We start from the raw sequence: 19,876 nt of genomic DNA on the forward strand, positions 1-19,876 counted from the left end.
CAAAGTACAGCTGCATGTAGTGTTTGCACAGTCTGGGTCATAATATTGTGTCATATGTTTGTTCATAAATTTGTTACAGTCTGTAGTGTGAAATCACCTGTCTGAGCTTGTTATTTATAGACACGCTGACATATCTTCTGCTGCACACAGGATTAAAGGTTAAAAGGGTGAGAGAAGCATGTTGGTTTGCAAAACGACACCAGATGTAACAGGACTTGCTGGTATTTTTGACACACTGTGCACTGGGACGTACTAAATCTGAGAGTTTGGGTATTGGTTTGGGTATTGGCCGGTGTTGGACTCTGATAATCCAAAAAAGAGCAAAGATGTGTAGAATAATTAAAGCTGTTGTGGGTCATGAATTGTCTTTTAAAGGCACCATCCTGTCAATCAAAGTGCCATTATTATACATAACATTAAGCCTTAATAGAACTTAAACAGTTGAGTCACATAAAAATTCCTCCCTTTTGCAGTTGTAATGAACAAGTAACTTATCTATAGAGAGTAAAATTGGTTTTGTATGAAGCTGTAAACATGGTTAATTTCTGCTGTAAAGTTGGACATTTTAACATTGAAGTCTATAGCAGCTCTTCTCAACGCCTTGGTGGAATGAAACTTATGTCACATTCATTACTGGTGAGTGTCATGAACCTGAGCTGTTAGTGTCTGATGTTTCTGGGTCAATGTTGGTGATGAAATGTAGAAAAAAATCACTTCACACAACTCGAAGTGCTAAGAAGTGCATGTCTATATGTTAATGTGACCGAGTGTAGTTCAGGCTTGAGCTGAAAGCAAAATGGAAATAGGTCCACCCTAGTAAAACAATAAGCCTTTATCTATGTTCAGTGCATGTCTGAAAGAGGAGAAGTAACATGGAATAATGCCAGTTAAGCTGTCCAGTATAGGAATCAGTGCACGGATTATAACTTCCTGTGTATGGACTGAACTGAAAGCATGTCTTGCCTGAACAGGGACTTGAACCCTGGACCCTCAGATTAAAAGTCTGATGCTCTACCAACTGAGCTATCCAGGCTCTGATAAGAGGGCTATATCGGCCAGAAAACGACACTATTCAGTTCTGCTGCTCTCCTGCCATCTTTAAAATCTCTCAAGAAACAGGAAATATGTGGAACTAAATCTCTGCATCTGACTTTTAGACAGCAGTTTATTCCAGTCTCATTTCCACTCTAAACATCAGTCGGTGACATAAAATAAACCACTGCTTACTAAAACTGAACCATAGTCACAGCTGCTTGGTGTTGATCAGATTCAGTGTTCTTGTTCTTGAATTTTGACACGACTCATAATTGAAAGCTCTTCTTTTTAGTTTGTGATCCAAGCATGAAGGACAACTTGACAACTGGCGACTAATCCTTAGCTGCAGTCAAATGTGGTCTACATATAGTGTAATGTAGGATGTAGTAGTCTGTTGTGTTCAGTGTTGATGCAGGTATTAGCTTAACTCTTACATCACTGGTTTAAAACACACTTCGCCTGAACAGGGACTTGAACCCTGGACCCTCAGATTAAAAGTCTGATGCTCTACCAACTGAGCTATCCAGGCTCTGAAAACACTACTTTATAGCCTGAAAAGCGTTGCTCTCCTGCCGTCTTTAAAATCACAAGTACTTACACCTCTCATTGTATCTTTTTCAGACATGATGCTGTTATTGTTTTAAGGATACGTCCATGAGGACCACCAGGCTCTTGCAGTGCTCCAGAGCCAAATACTTCTCACTGCCGGCGAGCACTGAACAAAACAGAAAATGTTATTAAAGGGCTATTTAACACATGTTATATGATGGAAAACAAGAGCTGCAAACTCATGTGGTGAATGTTTGAGGTGTTGAGAACTACTCTGCCCACCTATCAGTGTCATCAACACCAATGTTGTTGTGTTAATGAGCCTGGAAATGGGCTGTTTTCACCAAAATGCAAATCTACCAACATCCTTTTTTTGTTTGGTTCCTAAGGAAGGTAACTGTACCTCCTCATCAGCCCTGTAAAACACTAAACTATCTGTCACCGTCTCCAAAACCTACTTTACAGCTGTAGTCCAAACATGTTCTTCAGTAAAAAGGTCAAAAACAAACAATACTTTGTGCTGTTTCAATGAGAAAGCGTCACTGCTGCTTTCTGTACAAACTGTATAGAAACAACAAAGGCGACTCGTTCCTCCAGGCACTGAGAGGATTAAATTTCAGAAACGATCTTATGTTGAAATAAGAAACAAGACAGAACAAGTTTGGTAATCCACGCCCGAAAGCAGACAGAGAATAAACTGACCTCCTCCCTGTATGGCCTCAGTCAGGAGGTTGTAGAGATGCAGCGGTTTGCAGAATCCCTTCTGAAGACAAGAAACATTCACAACACAAGACACTCAGATTTTTGGACATAGTTTCAGTATTGACATTTTCAGAGCTGCAGTAGGAAAGTTCTGAGCTCAGTTTTAATGTAAAGCGGCTGGTGAAGTAAATCCCACCTTGTTGCAGTGCTTCTTGAACAGCTGTCTGGTAGATTTAGGTGAAGGAAGAGCAGCTTGGTGAGGAAACGAATGCTGCGGGAAGAAAATACAGAGTCTGACTTTAAAAACAAACATCTCCTTTCACTGACAGGCCCATAACCATGCAAATAATGGGATTTTTCATTTTAGTCCCAGTAAAAATAAACTATCTTTGTCCACATATTATCTAAACTCAGAAGAAACAGCTATCTCTTTGTGTAAGAAGCATCTATAAACCCTCAGATTAAAGGTCTGATGCTCCACCTATCTGAGCTATCCAGGCCCTGATAAAATGTGAGCATACACTGATTTCTTCTAATCCTATACTGGAGTGTACGTAGTAGATATTAGCTTGAGAATTGAGCTTGTAGGGAAGCTGTGCAGAGCCTGGATAGCTCAGTTGGTAGAGCATCAGACTTTTAATCTGAGGGTCCAGGGTTCAAGTCCCTGTTCAGGTGACACAAGTCCTAAACTGACAAATGAAAGTTGTGAAACAGAGATCATGACAATCAACAACATGATGTACAGCCTGCACTGAACATCACATCAAATCATATCTGCAGGACAGAACCCTGCCAGGTATTTGTATAATGCCCAAATAGACATTTAAAGAGTAAAAGTCAGCGCCACAGATGGCATTTTTCACATTTCTGTGTTTAACAAGCACTTGAATAAGTCGCCTGAACAGGGACTTGAATCCTGGACCATGACTTTAAGCACAGCAAACACTCTACAGACTGAAAAACCTTCTCACAAGTAACATGAACACGGACTCACTGCACTGTAGCAGACTGAAGTATAATGACTTTTTGTCTAAAGTATTTTGTAGGTATTATCCTGAGATGTGAACATGTTGGGTTTCCTTTGCAGAGCCTGGATAGCTCAGTTAGTAAATATGAAGATAAACTACTGAACTAAAAATTTTTTTAATTGTTTGTTGAAGCAACACTTGAGGTTTGAACAAATGCATAGTTAGTTTCATGGTGTAGATACAGTTCGACATCCAGTGTAGGCTATATGTTGTGTAAATCATCAGGCTTACTCCATTATGCAACTTTCATTTATCATCATTTTAAGACTTACATCACCTGAACAGGGACTTGAACCCTGGACCCTCAGATTAAAAGTCTGATGCTCTACCAACTGAGCTATCCAGGCTCTGTGCACGAATTTAATAAGCTCAAATCTTGAGATAATATCTTCTGTATCATCCAAGGTTTTAACACAATTAAGTCATTGTGCTCGATTTTGGTTGCATATAAAACACTTTTCAGAGCGCAGATGCTTAGATGTATGTTTCTTATTCAGGATTCAGTTGGTAGAGCATCAGAACACAGAAACGTATACAGTGGACATTATCTCGAGAATTGAACGTATAAAGATCACACACAGAGCCTGGATAGCTCAGTCGATAGAGCATCAGACTTTTAATTTGAAGTGCAGTCTACTTCAAGTTGGTGAACATTTTGATAATTCATTTAAATAACTGATTTAACTGGTGCATACCTCTGTTACCGAAGAGTTTTCTTGTAAAGCTGGTTTTTGAGCTGGCCTGGAAAGAAACATACCAATATATGGAGTCATTATGTTTAGAACCACAAATAAATCAAAAACATTCACTTCTCCTGACCTGCTGCTGTGTGCCCTTAATGATATAAACTCTGAAACATTGATTTAGATGACTTTAACTCTGCATGTCATCCCAGAAAGAAATCTGTGACTCACATGGCGGCGTTGCCCTGCTCGGTCAGCACCCGGAGGAGGAAATCTCCCTGCTGATTGGGCTCTGAGGTGGAGGGGACGATGATGTAACGACCGGGTGGTAGCGAGTCGCGGAGAACGACCTCCTGACGAGATGAGTACTGGGGGCTGCAGCGGATGGGGGGACGGGCTCTCAGGTCGTCAGGCGACAGGTAGGTGTTCTTAGGATGGGCCTGGAGAGACAAGACATAGAATATAAATGTACAAACACAGTACAGATAGAGCACCGAAGACTAAATTATAGTGACGGCAGTCTGATACACACAAATAAACCCTTAGATTTAAAGTGCATTGAATGAGCAATGTTTGATCAAAGCATCTTGAAACTAATGTCACCTGAACAGGGAATTGAACCCTGGACCCTCAAATTAAAAGGCTGATGCTCTATCAACTGAGCTATCCAGGCCCTGAAAAATGCAGTTTGTGCAACCAAAACTGAGGAAAACATGAGAAAGTACACTGATTTTGATATGAGCTAGACAACTGGGCTTGTAGACATCTTGCGCAGGGCCTGGATAGCTCAGTCGGTAGAGCATCAGACTTTTAATCTGAGGGTCCAGGGTTCAAGTCCCTGTTCAGCCAAGACATGTTTCAAACTGACAATAAGTAAAAGTTGTGCAAGACAGTTAAGTCCATACCTGTGCTGACATTCAACACAATGACATACAGGCTGTAGTGAACATAATAATTAATTAACTGCACATTTAAAAATTCACAGTCATATTAAATCTAGATATACTGTTTTAGATGTGAGTTCGAGAGAAATTCTGAGCACTTCAATAAAAAGCAATGTGGTTCTTGAAGACATTTAATTTCTGCAGTTGTAACTGACTGGTAGAGTCTCAGACAGTCACCTCTAATTCACATGCTAATGACTAGTTAACAACCTAAGAGTGACGATCCTGGAGGCGTGAATGGTTGTGAAACTGCCAGGTCATTGGTGACCCATGACGTTAATGGTGGTCTTGAATCATTATAACCAATTATATAAATGACTATTGTCTATTCTGAGTAGAGTATTAGTGACACCTCATTAGTTTGCAGACCATGTAATGTAACATACACCCTATATGTCATGTGGTTTGTTGTGTTCAGTGTTGATACAGGTATTGCATGACTCTTCAACCATTTTTATTCATCATTAGTTTGAAACTCACTTCACCTGAACAGGGACTTGAACCCTGAACCCTCAGATTAAAAGTCTGATGCTCTACCAACTGAGCTATTCAGGCTCTGTTTAGCAAATCTAAATGCTCAAATCTTGGGCTACTATCTACTACCGTACATACTTTAGTGTAGGTGTGAAATAGATCACTGCACTGGGTTGCACAACAAGCACTGTTCGGATAGCTCAGATAGCTATTTCATTTCACAGGATAAAACCAGAGCTCAAATAGAGAAAAGTCTTTAATCTTGAATAGGAAACCTACAACTAACCAAATTATAAACAATGGGACACAGACATTGGTAAGCTAAGCACTTCAGGAAACAGCAACTGGATTTCTTTTCTTACTTCTTGAAGATCTTCACACATGTCCATATGCTTATTGCCACAGTTGCCTCTTTGAAATTTAGATTGTTAATATTTATAAAGTCATAAATGTTACACCTCTGTAGGTATCTGTGTTTTCTTCAGAGCCAAGGCAACCAACCAACTATCACATGCCTCTGGATGTGAATAGTTGTGAAAATGCCAAGTTTCCCATTCTACAGTAATAATAGTTGTAAAAGTGCCAGATCAGGAACGACTTAGATTTATGTCTGACAAGCACGGTTACATTCTTGAATTTTGGTTTATGGGTTCAGAGAGGTGGCCAGGTTAGACACAGCATGACTTTCTTTGAATTCTTGTACAAACTTCACTCATTCAAACTTCTTCTTTTCCTTTCGGCTTTTCCCTTCAGGGGTCGCCACAGCGAATCAATTGCCTCCATCTAACCCTGTCTGCTGCATCCTCTTCTCTCACACCAACTACCTTCATGTCCTCTTTAACCACATCCATAAACCTCCTCTTTGGTCTTCCTCTAGGCCTCCTGCCTGGCAGTGGGAAACTCAGCATCCTTCTACCAATATATTCACTCTCTCTCCTCTGGACATGTCCGAACCATCTCAGTCTGGCCTCTCTGACTTTATCTCCAAAGCCTCTAACATGTGCTGTCCCTCTGATGTACTCATTCCTGATCCTATCCATTGTGGTCACTCCCAAAGAGAACCTCAGCATCTTCAGTTCTGCTACCTCCAGCTCTGCCTCCTGTCTTTTCCTCAGGGACACTGTCTCCAGACCAAACAACATGGCTGGTCTCACCACAGTTTTGTAAACCTTTCCTTTCATTTTAGCTGAAACTCTTCTATCACACATCACACCTGACACTTTTCTCCAGCCGTTCCAGCCTGCCTGTACACGCTTCTTCACATCTTTTCCACACTCTCCATTGCTCTGGACTGTTGACCCTAAGTACTTAAAATCCTCCACCTTCTTGATCTCTTCTCCCTGTAACCTCACTCTTCCACTTGGGTCCCTCTCATTCACACACAGATACTCCGTCTTGCTGCGGCTAACCTTCATTCCTCTCCTTTCCAGAGCAAACCTCCACGCCTCTAGCTTCTCCTTCACCTGTTCCCTGCTCTCACTACAGATCACAATGTCATCTGCAAAACATCATAGTCCATGGAGACTCCTGTCTAACCTCGTCTGTCATCCTGTCCATCACCATAGCAAACAAGAAGGGGCTCAGAGCTGATCCCTGATGTAGGTCCACCTCCACCTTGAACTCCTCTGTCACACCTACAGCACACCTCACCACTGTCTTACAGTCCTCATACATGTCCTGCACCACTCTAACATACTTCTCTGCCACTCCAGACTTCCTCATACAAAACCACAGTTAATCTCTGGGCACCCTGTCATAAGATTTCTCTAGATCTACAAAGATACAATGCAGCTCCTTCTCCTTCTCCTCTGTACTTCTCTATCAACATCCTCAAAGCAAATATTGCATCTGTTGTACTCTTTCTTGGCATGAAACCATACTGCTGCTCACAGATGTTCACCTCTGCCCTTAGCCTAGCTTCAACTACTCTTTCCCATAGCTTCATCGTGTGGCTCATCAGCTTTATTCCTCTGTAGCTGCCACAACTCTGTACATCTCCCTTGTTCTTAAAGATGGGCACCAGCACACTTCTCCTCCATTCCTCAGGCATCTTCTCACTATCTAAGATCCTGTTGAACAACCCAGTCAAAAACTTTACTGCTACCTCTCCGAGACACTTCCATACCTCCACAGGTATATCATCAGGACCAAGTGCCTTTCCACTCGTCATCCTCTTCAATGCCCTCCTCACTTCATCCTTACTAATCTTTGCTACTTCCTGGTCCACAACAGTCACCTCTTCTACTCTTCGTTCTCTCTCATTTTCCTCGTTCATCAACTCTTCAAAGTACTCTTTCCATCTTCCCATCACACTATTGGCACCTGTCAACACACTTCCATCCTTATCCTTTATCACCCTAACCTGCTGCACGTCCTTCCCATCTCTGTCTCTCTGCCTTGCCAACCTATACAGATCAGTCTCTCCCTCCTTACTGTCCAACCTAGCATACAAGTCATCGTAAGCCCCTTGTTTGGCCTTTGCCACCTCTACTTTCACCTTACACTGCATCTCCCTGTACTCCTGTCTACTCTCTTCAGTCCTCTCAGTGTCCCACTTCTTCTTAGCTAACCTCTTTCTTTGAATCCACTCCTGCACCTCCTCATTCCACCACCAAGTCTCCTTATCTCCTTTCCTTCCAGATGACACACCAAGTACTCTCCAACCTGTCTACCTGATCACGTTTGCTGTAGTTGTCCAGTCATCTGGAAGCACCTCCTGACCATCCAAAGCCTGTCTCAACTCTTTCCTGAAAGTCATACAACACTCTTCCTTTTCAGCTTCCACCATTTGGTCCTCTGCTCTGCTTTTGCCCTCTTCATCTTCTTCACCACCAGGGTCATCCTACACACCACCATCCTATGCTGTTTGGCTACACTCTCATCTACCACTACTTTGCAGTCACTGGTCTCCTTTAGATTACACCGTCTACACAAGATGTAGTCTACCTGTGTGCTCCTACCTCCACTCTTATAGGTCACCCTATGTTCCTGCCTCTTCTGGAAGAAAGTATTCACTACAGCCATTTCCATCCTTTTTGCAAAGTCAACTACCATCTGTCCTTCTGCGTTCCTCTCCTGGATACCAAACCTGCCCATGACCTCCTCATCATCTCTGTTTCCTGCACCAACATGTCCATTGAAGTCTGCACCAATGACAACTCTCTCACTTCTAGGGATGCTCTGCATCACTTCATCAAGGTCCAACCAGAATTTCTCCTTCTCCTCCAGCTCACATCCTACCTGTGGAGGATACCCACTAACAACATTGAACATCACACCTTCAATTTCTAGCTTAAGGCTCATCACTCGATCTGACACTCTTTTTACCTTCAGGACATTCCTAACAAACTCCTCCTTCGAGATAACTCCTACTCCATTTCTCTTCCTATCTACACCATGATAGAAAAATTTGAACCCTGCTCCTAAACTTCTAGCTTTACTACCTTTCCACCTGGTCTCCTGGACACACAGTATGTCCACCTTCCTCCTCTGCATCATGTCAACCAGCTCTCTATCTTTTCCTGTCATAGTTCCAACATTCAAAGTCCCTACTCTCAGTCCTAGACTCTTGGTGTTCCTCTTCTCTCTCTTCCTACGAACACACCTTCCTCCCCTCCTTCTTCGACCAACAGTAGTCCATTTTCCACCGGCACCCTGTAGGTCGACAGCACCGATGGCGGTCGTTGTTAACCCGGGCCTCGACCGATCCGGTATGGAAGTCATACATTTGATTCGCATGATTGATTTGGCCAAAGTTTTACGTCGGATGCCCTTCCTGACACAACCCTCTGTATTTATCCGGGCTTGGGACCGGCACAATAAGACACTGGCTTGTGTCCCCTTGCGGCTACATTAAACTTCACTTATTCAAACATGATACTTAAAAAGTGACACTGAATTTTCTCTGTAATACCAATAGACAAATTAAGTTTTTGGTTTTAGAAGATGTTTCACCTTCATCCAAAGGGCTTCTACAGTTCTGACTGACTGGATTCTCAGATGGAAACAGTCATGCCCACTCCGGCTTCCTCCCACAGTCCAAAAATATGCTGAGGTTAATTGGTTATTCTAAATTGCCCGTAGGTGTGAATGTGAGTGTGATTGTTTGTCTGTATATGTAGCCCTCCGACAGACTGGTGACCTGTCCCTGCCTTCGACTGAGTCAGCTGGGATAGACTCCAGCACCCCCCCCCCCCCCGCACCTCCCCCCCTCCCGCGACCCTAGTGAGGATAAAGTGGTGTATAGAGAATAGATGGATGGAGATGTAAACAGTCAACCTCAACTTACATTGCTAATGGATCACTTACATTGCTAATGGATCATTAGCGAAACAAGAGTCACACTGGGGTGTGAATGGTTTGGGATTTCCCAAGAACAACAAGGAATGACTCAAGATGTCAATGGTGGTGAAATTTTCTGAGGAGACATCTGACAACACCACATCATAAGTACATTATAAGTGGTGTTGTAGACTCCCATCCTCTGTTTAGATGATGGCTCTTCCAGTTCAACACTAGTGGCTCAAACTATCTGTTTATGTTATCCAGAATCTGAATATGTCATACAGAGGACCGCCTTGTCTTGATTTTTTCAGTTTCCAAAGCACTTCAGAAGGTGTTTCTCTAATCTAAGAGGATTATTTTGCTTTCACTGACTGATTGAGAGTCTCAGATGCAAACAGTCTACTCTAACTTACATTGCTAATGGATCATTAGTGAAACAATAGTCGCCTTGGGGTGTGAATGGTTCGGGGTTTCCCAAGAACAAGGAATGACTCAACATGTTAATGGTGGTGAAACTTTCTGAGGAGATGTCTCACAATACCACATCATAAATAGTGTTGAGGATTTTTCCAGTTTAACAGTGGTGGTTCAAATCATCTATCTGTGTGATGCAGAATGTAAATATTTCAAACAGAAGACTACCTCATGTTGAGTACAAAACTTGTCCTGCCTGAACAGGGACTTGAACCCTGGACCCTCAGATTAAAAGTCTGATGCTCTACCGACTGAGCTATCCAGGCCCTGCAAGGTAAGTCTATATACTAAAATCTCAAGCCAGTACCTACTATATATGTCAGTGTAGTGAGACAATAGGGTTCAAGCAACCCAAGTTTTAAACTGACAATAAATAAAAGTTGTGCTAAAGAACTCCGTGACTATTGTGTCAATACTCTTCAGTGTAGTCAATAGTGCATAAACATTCAATCCATGTAGTTTAATAGGTTGAAAGTTTATGCAGGTATTGACTGAACTCTCTTACACAACTTTTTCATCACTGGCTTAAAACTTGCCTCACCTGAACAGGGACTTGAACACTGGACCCTCAGATTAAAAGTCCAATGCGCTACCAACAGAGCTATCAAGCCTCTGACAAATATCTTATATGCAACCAAAATCAAGCATGAAATACTACACTGCTGTATATAGTATTTATTTAACCTTTATTTAAACAGGTAGTGTCATTGAGACACTAATCTCTTTATCCTCACTAGGGTCATGGGGGGCTGGAGCCTCTCATGAGAATCATGACTCTCAAGAAACAGGAAGATCTTCAATATCTAGAACTACATCTCTGCATCTAACTTTTAGACAGTCGTTTATTCCACTCTAAACATCAGTGGGTGACCTAAAGCAGACCGTTGTCTACTAAATCTCAGCCATAGTTGCAGTTCTCTGTTGATCAGATTCAGTGTTCTCATTCAATTCCGACACAACTCGTGATTGAAAGTTCTTGTCTTTAGTTTATGATTCAAGCATGAACGACTACAATGGTTTACTTCTTAACAACAGTGACCAATCTGACATAAAAACCCTTAGCTGCAACCATTTGTAGTCATATAGTGAAATGTAGAGTCTCTCTTACAACTGTTATTTATCGCCGGTTCAAACTTATCTCGTCTGAACAGGGACTTGATTAAAAGTCTGATGCTCTACCAACTGAGCTACCCAGGCTCTGTGTAATCACTCGTACACTCAAATCTTGGTATATTATGTACCATATATTTCAGTGTAGGTGTACTGTCTTGACCTCTTGCAGATAGGTGGATAGTGAGATTGATTCAATATCTTTGACCTTAAAGCTTAAAGAAACAGTAAAGGTCTTCAGTATGTGAAACTAAGTCTCTGCATTTGACTTTTAGACCGAGGAGTTCACTCCAGTCTCATTTCTACTCTAAACATCAGTAGGTTACCTGAAATAAACCATTGCTTATCAACACCGACTGAGCTATCCAGGCTCTAAAAAGCATTTTATATGCAACCAAAATTGAGCACAAAATACTGACCTCTATAGTACATATTATCCAGAGAATTGAATGTTTAGATTGCAGATACAGAGCCTGGATAGCTCAGTCGGTAGAGCATCAGACTTTTAATCTGAGGGTCCAGGGTTCAAGTCCCTGTTCAGGCAAGAAAATTCTTAAATATAAGTTGTGGAAGAGAGTCTATCACTACTTACGTCAATGTTCGAAACAACAAATTATCAAACAGGCTGCTCTGTACGGAAATGAAAGAAACCAACTACACATTTGTTAAAACAACGTTCTGCTCAAACAGTCCGTAAACTCATATTATTGTCTACATTTGTCCCTATCAGCATCATCTATTCAGAAAAAAATCACATCTATAATAGTTTCCATTTGTGAGGAACCTTTGTACTTGATGTTTTACACTAATAGGAAACACTAGTAGAAGTCATTAAAGACTACACCTGACAGCCTGATATTATTTAGGCTGCTGATATTTATCAGTCCTTAAATTAAAACACGTCTTTTATCAGTGTCTTCTAAAGTGGTCTATTATGGGATGGCTACACCGTTTGCCGGTAGCAAGACTGTCGTAGCTAACGTTAGCTCTGGTGCTAACAGCTACATGTTTTGCATTGAGGTGATTAGAAAATTCTTTGTTGCACAGTACCACACTTTAATCCAAGCTTTTTAGATAGGTTAGTCAAGAGTCAGACAGAAAAGTAGGGAAGAAGAATGGGGGCACAACCTGCAGTAAAGGCCCATGAGCTGGACCTGAACCCAAGCGTTTGAACCCGTCCAGGACTATAACCCCTATTTACAGGTCACCCACTCAACCAGCTGAGCTACCTGGGCACCTCCACACAACCACGCTTTTATCCAAGCTGACATTTAGAAGTTTTATTTCCACCCAACAAGCTCAATGCAGTCTGTGATTAATTATTCAAAATTAACGTGTTAAAGTCCAGCCCTAATACTGACATTTAAAAGGTGATTCTGTGATTGTTGAATCTTGTTTGGTTTCCAATATGTCATTTAATTACTAACTGACGTCATGTGTGTGTGTGTGTGTGTGTGGTGTGTGTGTGTGTGTGAGTGAGTGTGTACCGGGTAAACATGCAGGGCGATGGCCAGGTCGATGCCTCGACGTCTCTGGTGTTTCTGCATCAGAGCCAGGACAAAGGAGCAGGTCTTCTTAGATCTGTCCGGGCAGCGGTCCACTTCCGACAGAATGAAGTAGAACTGAGGGTTCTTCGAAAAGCAACCTGGACACAAACAAACAAACACACACAAACGCACACACACTTTAAATTTGCTGTTAACCTCTTCTTATCCATCACAATTAGATCAACAGGAGCTTTTGTCTGAGTAGATTTGCAAAAAATAAGACTAAATCTGATCACACCTTCACAGACCTTTACAGTGTCCTTTGGCTCTACTCGGCTGTAACACAAATAAACTTGTCCAAACCTAGTAAGAGCTGAAACTAATCCTACTAAAGAGCAGATGCCTGACATTCTATAAACAGATGCGACATAAATCAACGAGGAGGATTATCTCTGACTGCAGCACCTGCGGTCGTTTATATCGATAAATGTGCAAAGAAATTCCAAACAACAGCCGACTTATGATATTCAGATAAAAGCTGCAAAAGAACATCAGAGCTACGTTTGGGAACAGATTAGAAAAAAAGACACTCCTACGCTGATGTGGTTAAATTTAAAGCAGTAAGAGAATAAAAGCTTGTTGCATAAGTGGCACAGAAACATTTATTATCTTCTAAATCATCACCAGTGTTGGAGTTATTACTCAAAAAAAGAAATGTATTACACATTAGTTGTTATGTTTTTTTAAGTAATGCATTTTACTTATTTATTCCCAATAGAAAGTAACTTTTTGGTACAATTAATAACATTACTTTAGTGTAACATTGCCTAAGATGCACTGTTGCATAATCTCGAGTTATCTATATAATGTTAGATCTTTATTTATTTATAATATATTTTAGATTTATTCAGCTTTGTTTCCTGTTTGTAATCATTTATTGATTCATTTTGTCATTGTACAGCTGCAGACAACAACAAAATGAGATTATGGTGCTGTTCCTTGAGTTAGAGCAGAATGAAATAAAAATAAAACACACAGAACAAGAAAATGTATAAACAATGTCTAGAAACACGATGAGGTGGTGCAAAGAAAGGTGATTGGATTCACAGATATTTAATTTTGCTTTTATTGTGTTGTTTTACTGTGATATATTTGTTGTATTTTCATGGAAGCTTTGGCGATATTATCTACGAGTTTTACGCCAGTAAAACAAATTAAACTGTGCGAACCTTTACCTATTAGGGACATGCATGAGTGGGTCAAAAATGACCCGGTGACGTCGTTTTCTTGCAATATTTTTGTAATGAAAGTTGTTTTCATTTCATTTTTCGGCTATTCCTGACAAAATATGTTTTTGATATCACTGCATTTAAATTTTTGTTACCTTTTACACTTTTAACCCATAAGAATCCAGACCCATTTTCCTTAAAGGACTTAATGAGCTAAGGTCAGACATAAAGCTTTACAAGGAAGAGACTGGGGCACTCAAAGTGCTTGTTACACTGGTGTCACCGTGGGTTCTTATGGGTTAAAGGAACTGTACTGTTTGTATTCCTACCCAAGCTCTTTATCACTGATAATATCATACGAGAGGTGATGGAAGGACAGAGAGAAGCAACAGCTGGAGGAAAAGAGAGGGAAAAATGACATTCTTCTATTGCTGTTCTCATTGGGACCATCAAGCAACTGTAATATAAATTCTGTATCATCCTCCTCTGTCTCACCGCTCTGTGCAGGGCCTCCCGCTGTGATGTTCGGCACCCAGCTTCCGTGATGCATGATGCAGCACCACGGCGACACGCTGGAGCCTGATTCGCTGAGAGTTTCAGTCAGGTGACAAACCTCCATCATCTCAAAGTGTTGCCTGAAGTCTGACACCGACATCCTGACAGAGAAAAACAAGGTACAGTGACCAACCAGTTCTTAGAGTTTACAAAAAGTTCTCATCTCATCTCATCTCATCAGGCATATCGGTTCTGTAAACTGTCTTGAGACATTCTGACCTGTAATTGGCGCTATATAAATAAAATTGAATTGAATCTTATCGTATCGCATCTAATCTATCGTATGTCATCTTATCTTGTTGTATCTTATCTGATCTGATCTGATCTTATCTCATCTCATTTTTATCTCATCTTATCCTATATAGTCTCTGCTAATCTTATCAAATCTAATCTCATCTTTCTTGTCCAATCTTATGTCATCTAAACTCATTTGATCTCATCTTGTTCTATCTTATATCATCTAATCTCATTTTATCTCATCTCATCTTGTCCTATCTTATATCATCTAATCTCATTTTATCTCACCTCATCTTATCTTCTCCTACCTTATCTTGTAGTATCTTATCTTATCTCATCTCATCGTATGTCATCTTATCTGTCTTATCTCATCTTATTTTATCTCATCTTGCCCTCATCTTATTGAGATAATTGAGTGAAATATATTCCCTAATTTAATTTGAAACAGCACGTATTAAAGAATGACTATTTTTTATAAACCCTTGACATCACAGACATTTCTTCACTACATGATAAAACACTGTATGAAACACAGATTACTGGTACTGTGATAGCAATTCAACTCAAAGTGTTGTCTGAAGTCTGACAGCGACATCCTGACAGAGAAAAACAAGATTAAGTGACCAATCAGTTGTTCGTGTTTTTAAAAAGTTTATGAGCTTCAGTCTTTGCCACTATTTAGTCAGTATCTTCATAGAGTCCCTGGTTTGTGTATCTTTGACAAATGAAGAAAGTAACGTGAGAAAAAATGAAGCTAAGCCGACTTGTTTGCTCGGTGGCTTCTGCTGTTTGTTTGCAGAAGGCGGACGTGGAGAGTCGTCAGCGGTGTTTGCTGCTGCTGCTGCTGCTGCTGCGCAACAATCAGAAACTCACCAGAACTCCCCCGTCCTCCCTCCTCACTCGTCCAGTCGCTGTTGCTCCTCCACACTCACTGTGTTCCACTCTGGACTGAAATCACAAACACACAGACACAGTTTATATTTTTATCTCAAAATGCACATAAATAAACTGTCCTACTTCACTCTAGTATAAATAAATGCATTAAACCTGTGCTCATTAAAACATTGAGTACATTTAAAGAAAAATCTCTGCAAAAATCAATGAAATGTCTGCAATATTAGCATTATTAAACTATTGAACACTTATGCAACACTATTGTGTTCTACTAACAGAGTAACTGTGAAATATCTTTATTTTATACACACAAAGAAATCTGCACTATATCAACCATTCTTTGTATATTTCCTGTTTATTTGTTGTTTTTTTCATTTCTGTCTCAATATTTTTGCACTATTTACTGCTGTAACACCGCAAAGTTCCCCACTGTGGGATTATTAAAGCCACATCTTATCTTTTCTTCTTTTCTTTTCTTGTCTCATCTTATTCTATCTCATCTTATCTGATAAATGAGTGCATACATTTCTTAATTTTACCTCTAAGAAAACAGCAGGTATTAAACAATTTGCTGGTCTTCTTTTCTTCATTACATGAAAAATACTGTATGAAAACAGATTACTGGTGCTGTGATAACAATTCAACTCAATAAAATGTTGTCTATATGGCACCAATTCACAGCAAACATCATCTTATAGCATTTCTCATAGAAAGGTGAAAGCTTTAAACAGAGAAACCCAACAAATCTGAAGTGATATCAGTAAAGATGCATTAACCATTTTTAAATAAAACCCTAATTTATTCAGAGTAGACTCGCTTGTGCATGAAAAACTTTTAGTGTTTTTTTCGCTATAAATTCAGATAATGAAGAAGAAAGAGCACAATTTTCAACTACAATATCTAACGTATTACTCTGAATGATCATCATGCACTTACACAAATGCAACCAATTCACATTTAACTTGCACACACTGAATAAAAGTTTCATTTGCGACTATTTTGGTGTGTAGCCCTATGATTTAAATAAGTACCAACCCTTTCAGGTCGCTCCAGGGCCCCTGCCACTCTGTGTTGCCCCAAGGATTCATGATTCGCACCAAATCTACGACGCCATGAGCCGTCTTTACCTGGCAGGCGAGCAGAAGTACGAATGGAGAGAAGAAAAGGTCATGAAGGCTTCTGTTTTTACAGCTTCACATTAACATAGTTGTGATCAGACTTCTGCTGCTACCAGACACTAAACGATTTGGATTCCACAGAAGGCTTTTAATATTCAGACTGTGAATCTCAGCAGTTTTCTGGAGTTGTTTCAAGACGGTTACCTTCTCGACTGCAGTCAGAGAGTAAGCATGTCGTACATGATTCCCAGCTCACTCTGCTGCTCCAGAGGACCCTGGAGGGAAAACATCCGCCCAGTCAGACACAAGGAAAAGTACAGAACGACGTGACTCATACGTACAATAAACTTTCAATAGGTCCAAAAATCTAAACAAGACCCAACAAGTTCCTCCACCTGCTCCCTGCTAACCTCCTCACTCTACCTGGCAGTTGGCACAGTTGATCAGAGCTCCTTTAGCCAGCAGGTTTCTGAGGAACGCCGGCAGGTCTCTGGGCAGCGACGCCACTTTCAGAACCTCCGTCACTCCACCGGTCATGTCGACCATCGCTTCGTGAGGGAAACCCATGTCCAGAGCTCTGTAGCCGCCTTTCATCCTGAGATTTACAAAAAAAAAATTTGATTAACTGGTGAACTAAATTGACAACCATTTGTCTTTTAAGGAGCACGTTTAGCATATGGTGAAAAAAACGGAAACTCTTCAAACTCCGCGTATGTTAGTAAAGTGTCTGGATGCTATACAAAACAGCACATCTGGATTATGCAGCTGTTTTATAGACAAAAAGATCCACATCAATCTTTGCGATCCTTCAAATTCCATATTTCAGCATTAAAGAGTGTTATTCGTCACGCGCCCATTCATTACGGGAGTGAAATGCCATGAAAGACAATGTTAAAAACATTAATTTAATTCTGTTCTGGGTATAAAAGCACTGCTGCATTGTGGGATATGAGCTGCTCCGTTATTTAGAAAATAGAAAAAGTACAATAAGAAATTCCATGTAACCACAAAGGGAATTCAAATCAGTAGTTTGTTCTGTCTTATCAGAGGAAACCTGCTTATTCAGTCCAGGAAAGTGTCTTTACATAACATTAAAATGCTGCTTTGGCTGAAGCAAACACAGGTTACTGCTGCTGGATGTAACTGAGTTTTATCACTACATTTGTGGTGTTTTAATCTGGTATTCATCAATAACGGAGCCAGTTTGAAGGCAGATTTAGTCCCTACAGTGATAATGTGCAGCACAGTGTACAGCAACAAAATGACAACCAGCCTGATAAACTTCATTTCTGAAATATTTCCAGTAAACACAATAAAAAGTTTATTCCGACTGCGTTGCCACAGAAGCTTTACAGTTTAATTAAAAGGATCTGCTTCACTCTGGTCTGATAATTTAACAGAATTTGAAATATTCTTTGATGTGGTCTTGGAAAAGTGCCACAATTCATGGCATGTAATTAAGATCACTAACTGACTGACAGGGACTCACTTGGCGTAGGCTTTTTCCAGCAGCGAGCTCCAGAACTCGTGTTTCTCCGGAGAGCTGAGGTAGATCAGATTGTTGTCCTGAGTGGGCAGCAGGTCGTCGATCCTCACCTCCTCCCACTGACCGTATTGCCAGAACTACACAGAGAGACAAAAAATATAATAAAACTACATAATAAAAATAAACTTAAAATATGCATTGAAGACAGGAAAAAGAAAATATAACAAATTAAACACAATTAAATAAAAAATAAAGGTAATAACGATTAAAATTTAAATAAAAAAATAATAGAAAAACAGATTAAATGAAATAAAATAGCAAATATAAAAATCTGAATTAAAGTGAGAAAATATTAATATAGAATAAAATAAAATAATTAAAATATATTAAAAAATCAAATAAAAATCTAAAACAAAAAGAAGAATTGATAAAATAAAATAAATAACAAAGATAATAAAAATTTAAGGAAAATAATAATTAAAAAAACAAGAAAAGGAAAACATTTTTAGAAATTGCATTCAAATTAAACATAATTAACTGAAAAATAAAGATAATTAATTAATTCAAATTTAAAAAAAAATAAAGATAATGCAATGATGAAACAACAGATTTCATGAAAATAAAAAAATAAAAATCTGAATTAAAAAATTAAAACAAATATTAATAAATATTAATAAAAAATAAAATAAAAATCTGAATTAAAAAAGCAAAACAAATATTAATATTAACGTGAATAAAAAATAAAATACATAATAAAAATAAAATGTAAATATATATTTAAAACAAGAAAAAAAAATCTAACAAATTAAATTAAAATGAAATAAAATGAAATAAAAATTAAAAAAAAATAAATGTAATGTAATGAAGAAATGACAGATTACATTAAATAAAACAAAATAATAGAATAAAAATATGAATTAAAAAAGAGAAAATAGTGTTAGAATGCACAGAATAGTATAATAAAAATAATAAAATTAAATAAAAATATGAATTGAAACATGAATAGACAAAAAAAACATGTAGACAAAAACATGTAAATAAGTGCATAAATAGAGCCATCAGTAAATAAAATTCGTTCCAGTCCCAGAAAAAGAAAGTAAAATCCATTAAATCAATCACAAGCCTGACTAAAAAAGTAGATCTTCTCTTTAAAAACATTCAACATTATTTGCTGCTATTCCAAAAATGTGGTCCACAGTAACAAAATGCTGCCTCTTTACAGGTTTTTCTCTTGATTTTTGGTTTAAATTAAATTCCTTCTCAAAGCAAATCTGATAAATACGAAGGACCAAGATCATTAAGAGCTTCATAAACCAATAAAAAGATTTTAAAATCAATCCTAAAATCAACAGATAACCAGTACAGAGACTTAAAATTGGTCTAATATTATCTTCTTCTACAGAAATCAATCCAGCATGGAATAAAACCACGTATTAATGTCTCTGTATTTGCTTTAAAAGAGTCTGGTCTTGGTTTGATTTTTATATGACATGAAGCTGCTGATCTTCTGCTTTCACCGGCTTTTCAAAGGTTATAAAGAGTCGCTGTCAACAGCTGTCATAAAGCAGAAACTGTATCTAAACAAAC

At 39.2% G+C, this 19,876-nt stretch overlaps 1 protein-coding gene and 8 non-coding genes across 9 annotated transcripts in view; 3 read left to right on the forward strand and 6 right to left on the reverse strand.

Moving 5' to 3' along the window:
- The window catches only part of LOC110964311 (calpain-9-like), a 55,624-nt gene that overhangs the window by 9,129 nt on the left and 26,619 nt on the right, over positions 1 to 19,876 (reverse strand). The window contains 4 exon segments of the mRNA XM_051958134.1: positions 1,686 to 1,750; positions 2,287 to 2,347; positions 2,483 to 2,557; positions 4,010 to 4,055. Coding sequence (XP_051814094.1) covers positions 1,686 to 1,750; positions 2,287 to 2,347; positions 2,483 to 2,557; positions 4,010 to 4,055 — 247 coding nt within the window.
- On the reverse strand, positions 961 to 1,033 carry trnak-uuu (transfer RNA lysine (anticodon UUU)). The gene has a single exon. It is a non-coding gene; the product is annotated as a tRNA-Lys (tRNA).
- On the reverse strand, positions 1,492 to 1,564 carry trnak-uuu (transfer RNA lysine (anticodon UUU)). The gene has a single exon. It is a non-coding gene; the product is annotated as a tRNA-Lys (tRNA).
- Positions 2,889 to 2,961, forward strand: trnak-uuu (transfer RNA lysine (anticodon UUU)). Its single transcript has one exon. It is a non-coding gene; the product is annotated as a tRNA-Lys (tRNA).
- trnak-uuu (transfer RNA lysine (anticodon UUU)) lies at positions 3,589 to 3,661 on the reverse strand. Its single transcript has one exon. It is a non-coding gene; the product is annotated as a tRNA-Lys (tRNA).
- trnak-uuu (transfer RNA lysine (anticodon UUU)) lies at positions 4,773 to 4,846 on the forward strand. The gene has a single exon. It is a non-coding gene; the product is annotated as a tRNA-Lys (tRNA).
- trnak-uuu (transfer RNA lysine (anticodon UUU)) lies at positions 5,424 to 5,496 on the reverse strand. The gene has a single exon. It is a non-coding gene; the product is annotated as a tRNA-Lys (tRNA).
- Positions 10,367 to 10,439, reverse strand: trnak-uuu (transfer RNA lysine (anticodon UUU)). The gene has a single exon. It is a non-coding gene; the product is annotated as a tRNA-Lys (tRNA).
- Positions 11,755 to 11,827, forward strand: trnak-uuu (transfer RNA lysine (anticodon UUU)). The gene has a single exon. It is a non-coding gene; the product is annotated as a tRNA-Lys (tRNA).

Source organism: Acanthochromis polyacanthus, chromosome 13, assembly GCF_021347895.1.
Source record: "Acanthochromis polyacanthus isolate Apoly-LR-REF ecotype Palm Island chromosome 13, KAUST_Apoly_ChrSc, whole genome shotgun sequence".
NCBI classification, from domain to species: Eukaryota; Metazoa; Chordata; class Actinopteri; family Pomacentridae; genus Acanthochromis; species Acanthochromis polyacanthus.